This window comes from Ursus maritimus (genome assembly GCF_017311325.1).
Source record: "Ursus maritimus isolate PB19 chromosome X unlocalized genomic scaffold, ASM1731132v1 scaffold_X1, whole genome shotgun sequence".
Lineage (NCBI taxonomy): Eukaryota > Metazoa > Chordata > Mammalia > Carnivora > Ursidae > Ursus > Ursus maritimus.
The window spans coordinates 40,189,577-40,204,129 of NW_024423319.1; the positions used below are offsets into that span (position 1 = coordinate 40,189,577).

Below are 14,553 nucleotides of genomic sequence, written 5' to 3' on the forward strand. Positions count from 1 at the left end.
CGATCCTTGGACACTTCAAAATTCTACTTGGTCAAACTGGCCAGTGCTAGGAAGGCTGACACGCCCCCCCCACACACTCACCTTTCCGGCTGGCTAGCCCCTTGTTCAGAGCATCTTTCTACATTATTTACTTAGAATTATCCTAATTCCTTCCAATATCATTTATACTCCTGAATCACTGGGAATTTTTAATTCTCCAATGATGAGAGGTATTCTCTAAATTTCTCCTCCAATGGCTTGAACCCAGACTGCTCAGATAATTCATTCTGAGAGACTCAGTACATTAATTCAAATACAAGCGTTAATGCACAAAAATTAAATCTATAATATCTAGTTATTTTGGATGCTTCAGATGAACTTTATTTTGTATCTTGTATATTGGACACTAACTGAGGTTTAGGAGGGGAAGAACTGCTGGACTGGAGAGCCAGTGAATTATACGCTCTCTGGAAACTTAATGGCAAGCTTTCATCCCAGAAACATAAGGGGATTCTTGAGGCCTGCAGTTGCATTCCTGCCGCTCAGGGTAATCAATAAAATCTGGGGCAGGCAAGCCAGACAGGATCATTAGGGATTTGTTCCAGATTGTGAATGTTGGACACACTGGAAGAATGAAGGTCACGTCAAAAGTATGAAGATGGAGAGAGTTAGCTGGGTCATAGAAAGACAGCATGTTGTTGTCATAATCCAGAAGAACACCCAGACGCTTCAACTGTGGGGGCACATCCACCAACATTTCCTTGTTGTTATGTCTCACTACAAAGTTACTATTGCATCGAGAGAAGACCCACGAGGAGGCATTCTTGCCAATCCATTCATTCTTGGGAGCTGATTTGTAAGCAATACCAATTGCATACCTGCAAGACCGTGGAAAGGAGAGAGAAATAAACATTTATTAATGATCTGAGTGGTGCTAGGCACCATATGGGATATATAAGAAATCTAATGCATGCTTCTTCCTTTACTAAATAGTTTACATTTAGACCCACAATGTTGATAGCACGAGAGCTTTACGAAGTCAGCAATTAGAGTGCTGGAGAAATTTCCAACTCCTAGCCTGGCATATTTCCCAAGATTTTATATTTTTGGTTTTCTAAAAGCTGGCCAATTTTTCTAGGAGTGGTTTTCATCACAGGCCTTTTCACCTTGACTTACTGGTACTATGTTTGTGCTACGGACCTGAATCTCCCAGGAACCTAATGGCAGGAAAAAAGGAGGAGAAAAACTAAAAGTGGGACCCACTCACCAGGTGGAGGAACCCATGACCACCTCCCAGTAGTGGCAGCCACTGTCAATGAATATATTTCCTGCTGCCCCATAGCACCCTGTGCCGCTAAACCTCTCCGGGGTATGGCTCTTCTTCAGAGAGCTTTCGTCCTTCTCCATCTGCAGCCCATCATTGGAGATCTTCAACTTCTTGTGAGTCATTTTGGGATCCAGTTTAAAGGGTTGGCCTGAAAAAAAGAAGTAGAAAAAAGAAAACGCATGAGAAAGTATTTAAGAATGCCATCTCTGTCCTCCAGGACTATCACTACCAGGGGATTCCTGATAGGATGATCATTCTTGGGCCCAGGCAAGTTGGCTGCTACTTGGATTATATTAAGGAAGTAGGGCCTGAAGTCACCATTTTCAATAAAAGAAGAATAAGCTGCCCCCCCCGATAGGTTATCAAATTAAAAAGGGGCTGTCAGGCTCTCACGTTCTCAAATATATCTTGTACTCTGCTTTATTTCAGTGGGTGGCTTGGGATGTGAGTAGGACTTGGGGGAAGGAGTATTCGAGGTGAGACGAAGTGAGGGGAACTGGTGAGGTAATTGCTGGTTGGTGGTAGAACAAAAAAAAAAAAGAACTCAGTGAAGACCATCTTTCTACCCTCTTACAATTGGGATGTAAATAACACATGATTAGGCAACTTCGTTAGAGTGACGGATGCATCAGGAATTATCAGAAAAAACATTTGTTGTGTAGGATCATTCGTGACAGAGAATTCCTTTTAACTATATGACGAAACGAATGACTAGAAGCCAGTTGCTGGGTGTGGCAAGAGCTGTATTATACAAAATGGGTCTGTGGCAGACACTGTTGGCGAACACAACCCACCCCCCCTACTTTTTCTCTGTTACCCGCTTTCACCATAGAGGGCAGCAAAGCTAAATATTTCAGCTCCTAGCCTCTCTTGCTGCTAGGGGTGGCTAATGAGATGGAAGTAGATGGAAACAGAAGTCAGACAGGGTTGGGGACACTTTTGGAAAAGTGCCGGGCTTTCCCAAGAGAAGAGATAGCCATCCTGTGCACCAAGCCTCTCCCCCTCTTCCTATCTTAGAAGGAAATATGACATCTGGAGGTCGCAAGGGTCATATGGTGGCCATATGACAATAAGTCAATATGCAAAGGGAGAAGGAGCTTGGGTCTTTTACAACATCACAGAACTGGCTGCTGCACTAGCCCTGAACTGCCTACCTTCAAACTTCTTGCTATTTGAGAAAGAGACAAAAAATACTATTTGTTTTAGCTACTCACAAATACTATTCGTTAAGTTGAGTTAGTTGGATTTCCAGTCACCTGCAGTCGGAAGCATTCTTAACAGGTATGGCTTCTCTGCAGAAGGATTCTACCAGATTATCCCCAATTGTACTGTCATACACAACTGTTCCCCGAGCATGGGGAACACCCGCCTTTACTAACTTTACTCTCACCCTTTACTAACACCCTCCTCAAACTCCAGCTACTACTGCATATACTTTGTGTGTATCTTCATGTTCATGTATTTCCCAAAGGCACCAACAAACCCCGTGCCCAAAGCATAAACTAAAACGGTCAAGTTCCTCTGCATGGTGCCTCTGCTCTCTTGCACTGCTGTGGCTCCCTGCTCAGGCCAAAGCTACTCCCCGGCGTGGAGGGAGAAACGGAGCTTTCCTTTCGGAATCACCACAACGTACTATTCGTTTTTAGTCGGGTGGGTTCACTGTTCCGGCTGCCCGCTTGGTTTATGGCTTTAACAATGAAGATGTAGCGGGTGCCGCTCTGAAGTCCGTGCACTGTGTAGTGGTTCTGCTTAATGTTGGGCACAATCATCCAGCTATCCACTGAATTGTACAGGCCTGTAAGGGAGAGGAAGACAAGGACATTAACCAGCAGGTAATAGAGATAGGATGAGAAGCACACTGAAAATTCATCAACCACCCCCCCCCAACTACCACCAAAAAAAAAAAAAAAAGAATTTCATTTTGTTTTCTTTTGAGTCCCGGGAGACAGAGTGACATAACATCTTCTGTCTCCTTTCTCCCACGGAGCTAGGCTTACGCCAGGCTCCTTGCCTCTGGCAGTCAGATGTCACCACTAGTGAAAGTTAGATTGCTTCAGTTTTCTGCCCAATAATACAGGAAAGGCCACTCTACAAAAGTCACAGAATCATGACTTTTATGGAGTCTCTGGATCTTTACCCCCAAGGTCCAATCCTCTGACAGCTGAGCCTGGCCTGGTATGGATGGAGTGGCGCTGGGCAGAGCACAGGAACATGGACTCTCAGAACCAACAGGACACCTACACACCCTATTGCCCTCATTTTACAAATGGGAACCTAAGACTGAGAGAAGAAAAGTGACTTGCCCCAGGCCACAGACAGATGGTGATGGTGCTGAGTATAACTCTGGTCTCTCACCCTAGTCCACTGGGCTCTCCACTACGTGACAATTCATGAGGTGGACAACAATGTTGCTGTGTCCCTGCAAGGTAGCGAAGCTTTCAGGGCTCATGGCTCATCTCTCCCACACTCTCCTCACCCTTACTTCCAAAACTACTGGGCTCCAAGGTATCATAGGGAAGCCAAAGACATGGCATAAGAACCAAAGTAAAGATTACCATCTCCTCACTTGACACTACCCATCTTTGCCCCTTCCTTGTTCTAATACTCATTTGAGGTTGGGTGGTCCAGGAACACATTGTTGCCTGGAACCTTCTTCTCTCCCAAGCTCAGAGATCTAGGTTTCTGCTTTCAAAACTCTTTGGACCATAAACACTGACTTAAACAGAGAAAAATGTGCATAATTAAAAACACATATTTGGCTAACTGTGAATAAAAGAGGGGTTGACATTCTGGTTTGTGAATTATCAAGGCATCTCTCTTCTGTTATCAGTTTTTCAATCAGTCTACTGCTTTTTTTTAAAGATTTTATTTATTTATTTGACAGAGAGAGACAGCCAGCAAGAGAGGGAACACAAGCAGGGGGGAGTGGGAGAGGAAGAAGCAGGCTCCCAGCAGAGGAGCCTGATGAGGGGCTCAATCCCAGAATGCTGGGATCACGCCCTGAGCCGAAGGCAGACGCCCAACGACTGAGCCACCCAGGTGCCCCCAGTCTACTGCTTTTTAACCATCATTCTACCAAAGCATGCAAAAGAATGGGCAAGGAAAATGAGCAGTGAATTTAGTCACTTCTATGCAGCACTCATAAAGGATTATTAAAAATAATCACGAGTGTTTTAGAAAAAATAATAATCATGAGTGTTTTGAAAGAGATCTGATCATGAAGGCTTTATAATGAATTTGGTGGGAAGTTGAAAAAGTCTCAAATAAAACTAGAAAAAGAAGCATAATGGAGGGCAAACAGAGATGTTCTAGAAAGAATAACTGGTGAAGATGCTCAGTCATGCTCATGAAAAGACAAGAAGGATAAGGGCCAGGAATAATGTTGGAGGGTTTGGTTATCCATGTACCAATTCACAGCAGAAATCATAAACTGCACATTGAATTTTAATACAAAGAGGGAAATAAATGGTCTTCCAGATATGCTTCTAACAATACAAAACAAAAAAATGAACAAACTTCACAATGAAGTACTATGTAGCTATGAAAAAGACTGAGGAAGCTCTCTATTCACGGATATGAAGTGATTGCCAGGGTAAACAGTTAGTTGAAAAAAACAAATTGCAGAAGAGCATGGATAGTATGCTATTTTTTTTTTTTTTTGCAAGAAAGAAAGGCAAATAAGAGAACATACATATATTTGAAGTCGGTAGGCAAAGGGATAGGGGCAGGGGCATGGGATTAAAAAGATACGGGAGAGAAGGACACTTCTCTAAATACCTTTTTTCTCATTTTCCCTTTTGGAAACACATTGTTGTCTTACGAATTCAGAAAAGCGCAATTAAATCAATACGAATGGGAAGAGTGGGGACTCAAACTGAAGGCAAACCGAAACCATTGAGCCCAACTGCACTTCAGAAGAAAAACAAGCACACCAAAGGGATGGCGGCAGGAGGAGGACTGAAAACACACCCTGAACTATTGTTTGTTTCGGTAGTGGTATGGCCAAAGCACTTCTGAAACTGTTAGATACATTACAGGATTGAGCAAATGAGCCCATGTGTTGAATTGTTGGGAGCCAGGGTTCTCACTGTGGAAGTCGGAATGTACCAATATGGAATGGGGGAAGGCAAGAAAGAACCTGTGGGGATGGACTGGAATTGGAGGTACTGGTATGAACTCATGATTTCTATAGAAGTGTGTGTGTGCATCCGGACACGCACATATGTTACGTATGTGTGTCTATTATATGTGTGCACACGTATACATACATGGGTGTATGTATGTATTTCTAGTATCCAGATCTTGTTCTCTAATAACATCCTCCCATTCAAAGGAACCAGGGTTCCTCAGGAAAATGGCTGATTTCAAGGCTGGGGGAGGATAAAGTCAATATGAGCCTAGAATCTTTTGTTCTGCTAGAAAGTAAAGAAGTGCTCAAGAAAATGATGGGAGAAGTAAAGGACCCAGGAGTCAGCTTAAACGGCCCTTACTGGCTAAATCTGGACAACCTGAGCATCAAAATAAGCAAGGGTGGTGAAGAATTATAAACCACTGAAGAAAGAGAATTCGTGAGTCCATACTGAGATGTAAATAAATAAGCAGAGGGTGGGGTTTTTGCTTACAGCTGAATGCAGAATGCCAACTGGTAAATGGGCAAGGGAATGCTCATTTGGAAAATCATCATTTTGCAATCATCAGGGTAAAGACTGGACCAGGCAAGAATTTTTGACTGATGCTAAAACAGGAGTGTGGGTGGGATGGGTTTGATGAGGAAGCAGGACCTTTTCATTGTCTCAAAGTGTCACCACATGGATTGCTTATTCGTTGCAAAAAGAAAAATAGTAACTACGTAGTGAAGAAATCCGGCAACGCCTTTGAGCAGCTGAACAAAATTAGCATCACCAACGAAGGGCAAGTGGACATCATATGCCTCCAGATGTGATATCCTAAGGAGAACGCAACATCTCCGATGCAGTATTCCAGCCATGCATGCACAGTCTGAATGTAAATCGTGAGGAAACATCAAAGGAACCCAAAATAAAGGACATTTTTAAAAAGACGTCAAAGTTGTTAAAGACAAAGACTGAGGAAGTGTTCCAGAGTAAAGGGGGCTAGGAATAATGACAAATAAATGCAATACCCAATCCTCGACTCTAAAGGGCAATATCAGGTCCTCTATGTTATAAAGGGTGTTATTGGGTCAACTGTCAAAATCGGAGTATGAATGGTGGGATCAGAAGAAGTATTGTATCAAATCTCTTCAAGTTGATAACCACACTGTGGTTATATAAAAGTTTCCTTATTCTTAGAAAACCTACACTGAAGAATTTAGTGGTCAAGGTCATGATGTATGCAACTTACTCTCAAATGGTTCAGAAAGAGAGAGAGAGATGGGGAATGCTAGCAAATGAGAAAGGAAAGGGGACAAAATATTAACAATAAATGAATCTGGGTAAAGAGTATACAGGCATTCCTTGTGCTACTCTTACAAATTTTCTGTAATTTTGAAACCATTTCTAAATTTTGAAAAGGTAAATATAGGATTCTCTGGGTATCACTGAGACTTGGCGAGATGGGGTTGATGAGTGAATTCCGGTAATGGAAGCATACACCTTGTTCCATAATATGGAAATCCATGAACCCGAGCGTAAACGTGTGGTGGAGAACATTTGCATGGAAATGAAAAGGAGAGGAAATAGAAGTTTTATCTTTGTGGCAGTGTGTTACAGGCTGCCTGGCCAGACAGAAGGTTTAGCCAGTGCTTTCATAATGCAAAACACAAAATTGAAATAGAGGAAAGATAGACAGTAATGGGGAAGACAATCAGCCAAACATCTGTTTGAATTCAGCTAACAGCATCATCGGAAACATTATTGGCTTGTGACCATTCCAAATCTTAGATGAGGTGGGGAGATAGTTACAGATGAAGGGAGAAAGCTAAAAAAAAAAAAAAGAGAGAGAGAGAGAGAGAGAGAATGAGAGAGAGACAAAGAAAAAGAAAAAAAGCAAAAGAAGAACAAGGGGAACTACTTTTCCAGACAAAATTCTAGCCGACAAGGAAGAAATTTCTGGTTAAAGAAAATGTGGAGTTTGATAATTTTAAGATTCCTCATATAAATGGTATCACATAGTATTTGTCCTTCCGTGTCTGGTTTATTTCACTTAGCATAATGCACTCCAGGTTCATCCACGTTGTCACAAATGGCAGAATTTATATTTTATTGTATGGACATACCACATTTTCTTTATCCATTGATCTGTTGATGGACAACTTTTTGAATGCCAATTATATCCCAATAAAGTGGTTTAAGAAGAGAAAATGTGGAAAAACCTCAAAGGAAAGTAGCTCTCAGAGCCAAGGTTCAATCAACAATGGCAGAACAGTGGTAGGCCAGACCGACAGATAAGACTAGGACATTGAATCTTCATGAATATGTATTCCTAGTAAAATAGTTTCATCTCTTTTTTTAAGATTTTATTTATTTATTTATTTATTTATTTATTTATTTATTTATTTGGAGTCTGACAAGCAGACTCCCCACTGAGCACAGAGCCCAACACGGGGCTCTCTCCCAGGACCCTGAGATTATGACCTGAGCCACAATCAAGAGTCAGAGGCTCAACCTACTGAGCACCCAAGAGCACCTAAAATAGTTTCATCTTATCTGCCCATTGCCAGACAGACTTTTGCTCAGGGCTCTGCCTTTGTCCCTGTCCTATTCCACTTGACTGGAAGAAGACACAGAAGGCAGGCTGGGAAGGCAGAAACTGGCTTTCAAAGGATTTTGGCAGGCTGGAATGTGAATTCAAAGCTAACCAGACAAAATGTAATACGGATGAATTCAAGGTGTTCCATTTCAGTTTAGACAATCAAGGATTCGAAAGACCGAGGGATTTCAACTGACTACATGCTCAGTAGTCAACACTCAGTAGTCAATGTGACTACTGGAATGAAAAGGTTAGGGGCTGGGGGACATCACCTAACGTACAAGAGAAATAATCCAGCTGTCTTCTGTGGTGGTCAGACCACTTTTCGAGTACTGTGTTTGCTTTTTTGACAGTACATTTTTTAAAAAGATTTTATTTATTTATTTTAGAAAGAGAGAGAGCACAAGCAGGAGAGGCAGACGGAGAGAGAATCTCAAGCAGACTCCATGATGAGCGTGGAGCCCAATGCAGGACTCGATCCCAGGGCCCTGAGATCACAACCTGAGCCAAAACCAAGAGTTAGGGGCTTAACCAATTGCACCACCCAGGCGCCCCTTGACAGGGCATTTTATAAACCACCTTGTCACAAAGGAGTGTGTTCCTAAAAAGAATACCATGACGGTAAAGGTCCTGAGACCATGTCACAAGAGGAGCAATTCAAAGAACTGAGGATGTTTAGCCTGGAAAAGAGAAAATTTAGAAGGGACGTACATGAGAGCTACCTAAAGTTATCTGAAGAACTGTCATGGGAGAGATGGGTCAGGTTTATTAGTAAGGCAAAAAGGGCAGGGCTAGGACTGGGTTTAATTCAAGAAACATTAAGCTTAAAGCCTGACAGGCTTGGGTTCAAACCTTGACTCCATCAGTTTGCAGCTCTGCGACCTTAGGCAACTCATTTCACTTGAACCTCAGCTTCTTCATCAATAAAATAGAATTAGTATCATCTATTTCATAAGGCTAAGGAAGAACTCAGGGGGACTCAGTGAGATGATGTATGTGGGAGCATTTATAAATGGCAAAGCAGAATGCACATATCAATTCTTATTGTCATTGTTATTTACTAGGAAGAAGAGTTAGGCCTTCCATAAGGACCCACTAACAATTATTTATAGCTGCATAACAACTGAATTAGTTATTTTGTTAGAAGTGAGCTGCCCATCACTGCAACTGGAAATGTTCCAGTAGAGACAGGACAATCATCCACTGGGCGTCTGGTGGAAGGGAAGATGATTAGCCTAAAGGACTTCTAAGGTTCCCTCCAATTCTAAGGCGCTACGATCCTATTGCCATTAAGAATTATCCCTTAAGTTCTTCTTTATGAAGGACTATATATCTTTGAAAATGAAGAGGACAGCCCTTAGATCTTTGTCGCTTGGACTTATGTCTCAGCTCCCAGGAGACCACTGCTCTACCCCTCTCAGGAAGGAGAAGCTCAGTTGCTGGCTAAGACTTGCCAGAGCAGGAGAGAGGGAGAGACAAGGGCAGGAAAGCATGGCAGGGAGGCCTTAGATTTTGTGACTCCAAAATCTGAAAAAAACACCTAGGAGCCCAGCTACCCAGGCCAAGTGGCTTAGTTGGAGCTGCACGAGGCAAGTGTTTTTCGAGTGTGACCCCCAATGTCCTCTCACCTCCCCAGCCCACCATGTGGCCCGGCATTGGCACCAAACAGGAAAAGGAAGCCTATTGGGAGGGTTTCGCTGGCAAAACTCCTCTCGTGTGGGCCTGCGAAGTCAGACACAGAAGCACAAGCACAAAGGTAAAAGAAAATACTAATTTGCAGTTCTGCAGACGAGGGTGGGAACCCAGGGTGCACCTTAGGGTGGGAATCCCTTCCAGTCTTGAATCCAGTTTTAATTCTGCTTTCCAGCTCTCCCTGGCACAGGGAGGGGAATTCGCAGCCAGGTCCCTCTTATCTGGCCATCGATGAGTCATGTTTCTATTCTGCCTTGTCTTGCTCTCCAATTCATCAGAAGGTGAAGCCATAACATGTGAGCTCAGTGACTGCTTTTTGAACAGCTTTCATTTTGTGGCCCACTGACACGTTTTTGTATTTGGTGTAATTCTTGGAGGAGAGGGAGAAGGAGTACAGTGACAGAGGCAGAAGGCTTATCACGATCGATCGTCGCTGATACAAATAGGTCCGGGGAAGGAAGTAGTCATCCTGGAACATGATGTATTTTATCATGATAATGAAGTGGAAGAAGAGCCGAGGAGAGAGATGGTCACAGACACAGAATCAGCGATGGCGGTGGCGTAGCTACCCAGGGATGAATTCTGAGCTGGGTTCTGACTCACGATGAGTAGAGTGACATGGATTGACCGAAGAAAGGCTACGGGTTACACAAACACATGGGAGTGGCCCCAGTGACTGCCCCAGCAAGGAAATACACAACTTGCTTGTCCACCCAGCAATGCAATCTTTGCATTGGGGGAGCTTGTGCTGTCTACGCAACACTATACTCAACAACCTAACATGTCTTACAAACACTTGCCTCGTGGCGCCCCGGCCAATCTTGAGCAGCTTACTGCTTCCTTACATTTCCTTATCTCTGGCCACAGGCCCCAACTACACCATGACTTACTGATGAAGTTAGCCTGGCCAGTGAATATGGTGTACTGAAGCTCATAGGAGCTGATGCTGAACTCATCATCCGAGATCCAGTGGACTGTAATGGTGTCATGGGAGGCAGTACAGAGTTCCTCTCGGATAGATGGTGGGTTTGGGGCTGTAAAGGAAAGGTGGAAAAGAAGGTGAGGAAGGCACACTCTCTGTTCCCAAATTTTAACAATCGTTAACTCTTGCTGCCCAACTCAACATCCTGTGGAGGGGAGGTTCTCTTCATCAATAAGAAGCGTTCAATGGAAGCCAAGGGCTGAGACCTCACGTGGTCACGTGGTTTTCTTATTGCATGACCTCCGACCTGTTTCTTTTTATTTTAAAATAAGTTTTACCATATGTTTTGGGCAGTATGGCCAAGCGCAAATTAATATGAGTTCCGTCGTCTGTGAAATAAGGGATGGTAACTACCTCACACATTTGCGGTGGATATTCATAATATAAAATTAAATCACAGTGCCTGGCACAAAGTAGTTGTTCGATAAATGACTGTTATTTTAATATGTTAACAAAAATAATGACCAATGCAAAGTTATTGTATGTGTACATTTTTCTCATGAAATAGCCAATCAATAAGCCTGAAGGTAGCCAGCATTTTTCATAGGCTGGTCGTAAACCTCATTTCCTACAATTGTCTGCAAGCCAGGTATTTTTCCCATTTTTCATCCTAATCTGCCAGTTCCTCAAATTTCCTTAAAATCATTTGAACGGTACCCATATCTATGTGGGACTTGCTTTAATATTCCATAACTGCCATCTGAGCTCTAACCCCCTCAACAACAAGCAACAATATATTACTGATAAGCTCATAAGGAGAAATCCACCAGCAACGTCTTGTTTTTTCTTGATCTTTAAGTATGATGGTATACTCGTCTGCCCCCAGAAATCTTTGACACATCATCTTTCTTTTCTGTTACATGAGCTAAAGGATATTCTATCTAAAAAGATAGCTGTATTGTCTTAAAGGTTATAAAAGCATTTTCATTGCAAATATCGTCCTTTTCTGATTACCTTAAAGTAAGAGAACACCAAAAGATAAGCATTAAAACGGGAAGGAAACCACAGTATTTTCACACCTGTTAAATAATCTAGCCCCTCCAGCAGTTTCTTTTCTCTGGAAAAATCTAAAGCAAAGTTCTCAAAGGCATCATTAAAATTGATGTCTGGAATCAGAACTTGAGAAGATGCTGTTGCCATAGCGACCCTGGAAAAGAGAAAAAGTACATCAATATACATCAAAATCGGTTTGCAACCTTTATCCAATGTTTGATTTCTGGTTCAACAAGGCGAAAACAAATGACTCATAGGGCTTGATTCATTAAGTGAAAAATATCATATCTCTGCTTTTCCAATGGAAACCATTTAAAATTTAATCATCAGGAACCAATTAAGGGTTATACCATATTTATTCACATATGTTCACCCCTCAAACACACTCCCCCATCCTGTCTTAATTTTGAGAAGTAAATACAGGATTTTTTCCCCTCTGCATCATTTTCCATCTGGCAGGCAGCATCAAAACTAGACCTCTGAAGGCTTGGTAAGAGCAGTTTGAGAGACTTTTTTTCTCCCCCTCTATTTTTTTATGCTAATCAACAAGCCAGCATGCTGGGGCTGAATTCAAGCCTTCACCTGAATACTGTGCTTTATTCGCTCTTTTATAACATTTGCATTTAATTTTATGATTATTTAATATGACTATATAATGCTATGTGAGTTTTATCTCCCCAGCTAGTTCTAAGCATCTCAAGAGCAGGGTTTATATTTTGTACCTCTCATATCTTCCACGGTCCGTAACACGGTGTTGGCCGCATGGTGAATAAACAATTGTTGAACGAATAATGGAATGACTAACAACAACACAGCTGCTAACATTTGTTGAGCACTTAGTAGGTAGAAGAGACCATGCATGCACTTTACATACATCGTTTAATCCACCTCTTGCCATAATCCTGTGTAGTAAATGTTATTTCCATTTTGTAAATGACAATGAGATTTAATGTAAACGAGAAATGACAAATAGAAAGCTTAAGTAACTTGCCTAAGGTCACACGACCAGTAAGGGTCAGGAAAAGAAAGAAATATAACTGAATCCATGTTCACTGGATTCTAAGCTCTATACCCTGAACCAATTTAGGCAGCTCTTTAAAAAAAAAAAATTAAGGTACATTTTTCTGTGCTTCAGCAATTCTTAACCATGATTACACATCAGAATTTTCTTGAATTCATGATTACACATCAGAGTGTTGACTAAAGCATACATGTTGAGGCCCTGTGACAGACCTTCTAAATCAGAGCCAGTGAAGATCCTTGAACATGCAAATGACAGAACGGAAAGATACATTAATTTGGCAACAATACGAAGGTAGAATGAAGGGAAGAGGCACTGAACGCAAGAAGAACAGAGAGGAAACTTCTCTGGTGAACTAGTTGTAAGGGGTTGAGGAGTTAAACAAAGATATATCCTCATGCATGTACACCCTGTTACACTTCTACCAACAAGAGCTCTTGGATATTTGTGAAAATAGAGATGTTTTAGGAATAAACTGGAGGCCAGGATAAACAAATGAAAGACTAACTCAGTATAATCTTCAGGTCTCACGTTAAATGGCCACTCTTCCAGGATTTGATGAGTTAAGAAGACAGCAACCCCTTTAGGTCAAGAGTTAAGGCGGAAAATTGGCTCATGAAATTTCTACTTGGCCTCCCCAATCTTCTTTCTTCCATTCATCCATCTGTGCATCCATCCATCCATCCATCCATCCATCCAACCATCTATCCATCCAATACTCACTGAGCACAACTAATGTGCCAGGCACTGTGCTAGGCACACTGGAGACACACAGTTGTGGTCCTCACTCTCACAAAGTTCGCAGTTGATAGAGGAGAACGATATTAGATAGGCACCAGAAGTGCTGCTACAAAGGGACTATGACATAACAAGACCCACCTGGCAGGGACTGGGGCACTAAGGGAAATCTCCCCAGAGGAAATTCATTTTACACAATAACCTACACGATGAGTAGGAGTTAGGTAAGCAGAGACTGTGTGGATGTGTGTGTTCTCTCTTGCCTGAAGGCTGAAGAATTAGCAAAGGCATGCTGGGCCTTGTAGGCCATGTTGCAAGCTTTGCACTTTATCTGAAGAACAATATGGGCCACCGAAACACTTTGTGCAGAGGAGTGATGCACAAATTCATGTTTTAGGAAGAGTACTCTGGCTGCAGGGATGGGCTGGAAGGGGTCAAAATTGAGGGCAGAAGAGATTTTAAGGTGTCTAGAATGAGCAAAAAGGAGAGTAGTGACAGGAGCACAGACAACTAAAACAGAAAGTTAATTCACACAACATGAAAACAAATAGGCAACAAATATACTTAAAAGCCCAGGGCGCCTAGGTGGCTCAGTTGGTTAAGCATCTGCCTTTGTCTCAGGTCATGATCCTGGGGTCCTGGGATCAGGCTCCCTGCTCAGCGGGGAGTCTGCTTCTCTCTCTTTCTCTCCTTCTCCCTCTGCCTCTCCCCTGGCTTGTGCTCTCTCTCTCTCACTCGTTCACTCTCTCTCTCTCAAATAAATAAATAAAATATTTCAAAAATATATTTAAAAGCCCAACTACATGAAGAATCAAATAAATGTAAATTAAAATGAGACAGCATTTAAGATTATAAATAATGACAATTATAGGAGCTTTTTATGCCTGTATGAGATAATGCCTGCATATTTTATTAGGACTGAAATTGATAACAAATTTTGGAGATCACTTTGGCATTAAATACCAACATCGTTTAAAATGCAAATATTCTTTGATACCCCAGTTCTACTTCATAAATTTTTTACTAAGGAAATAACTGAGGTGTAAGCAAAGATACAACCATAAGGGCACTCACCATACCCTATGCAACCTAATTGTCTAAGCATGGGAACTG

At 42.1% G+C, this 14,553-nt stretch overlaps 1 protein-coding gene across 3 annotated transcripts in view; it reads right to left on the bottom strand.

Annotated features, from left to right (window-relative positions):
• Positions 1-343: 343 nt before the first annotated feature.
• MID2 (midline 2) overlaps positions 344-14,553 on the bottom strand; it is an 89,301-nt gene continuing 75,091 nt past the window's right edge. For 2 of the 3 annotated variants that reach the window (XM_040629336.1, XM_040629326.1), the window contains exons 6-10: positions 11,708-11,835; positions 10,507-10,740; positions 2,940-3,101; positions 1,247-1,454; positions 344-857 (exon numbers count right to left, since the gene is read on the bottom strand). In XM_040629336.1, coding sequence (XP_040485270.1) covers positions 455-857; positions 1,247-1,454; positions 2,940-3,101; positions 10,507-10,740; positions 11,708-11,835 — 1,135 coding nt within the window. In that variant the 3' untranslated portion in view covers positions 344-454. The remainder of the gene's footprint in view (positions 858-1,246; positions 1,455-2,939; positions 3,102-10,506; positions 10,741-11,707; positions 11,836-14,553) is intronic. The other variant, XM_040629344.1, reaches the window with a different exon arrangement.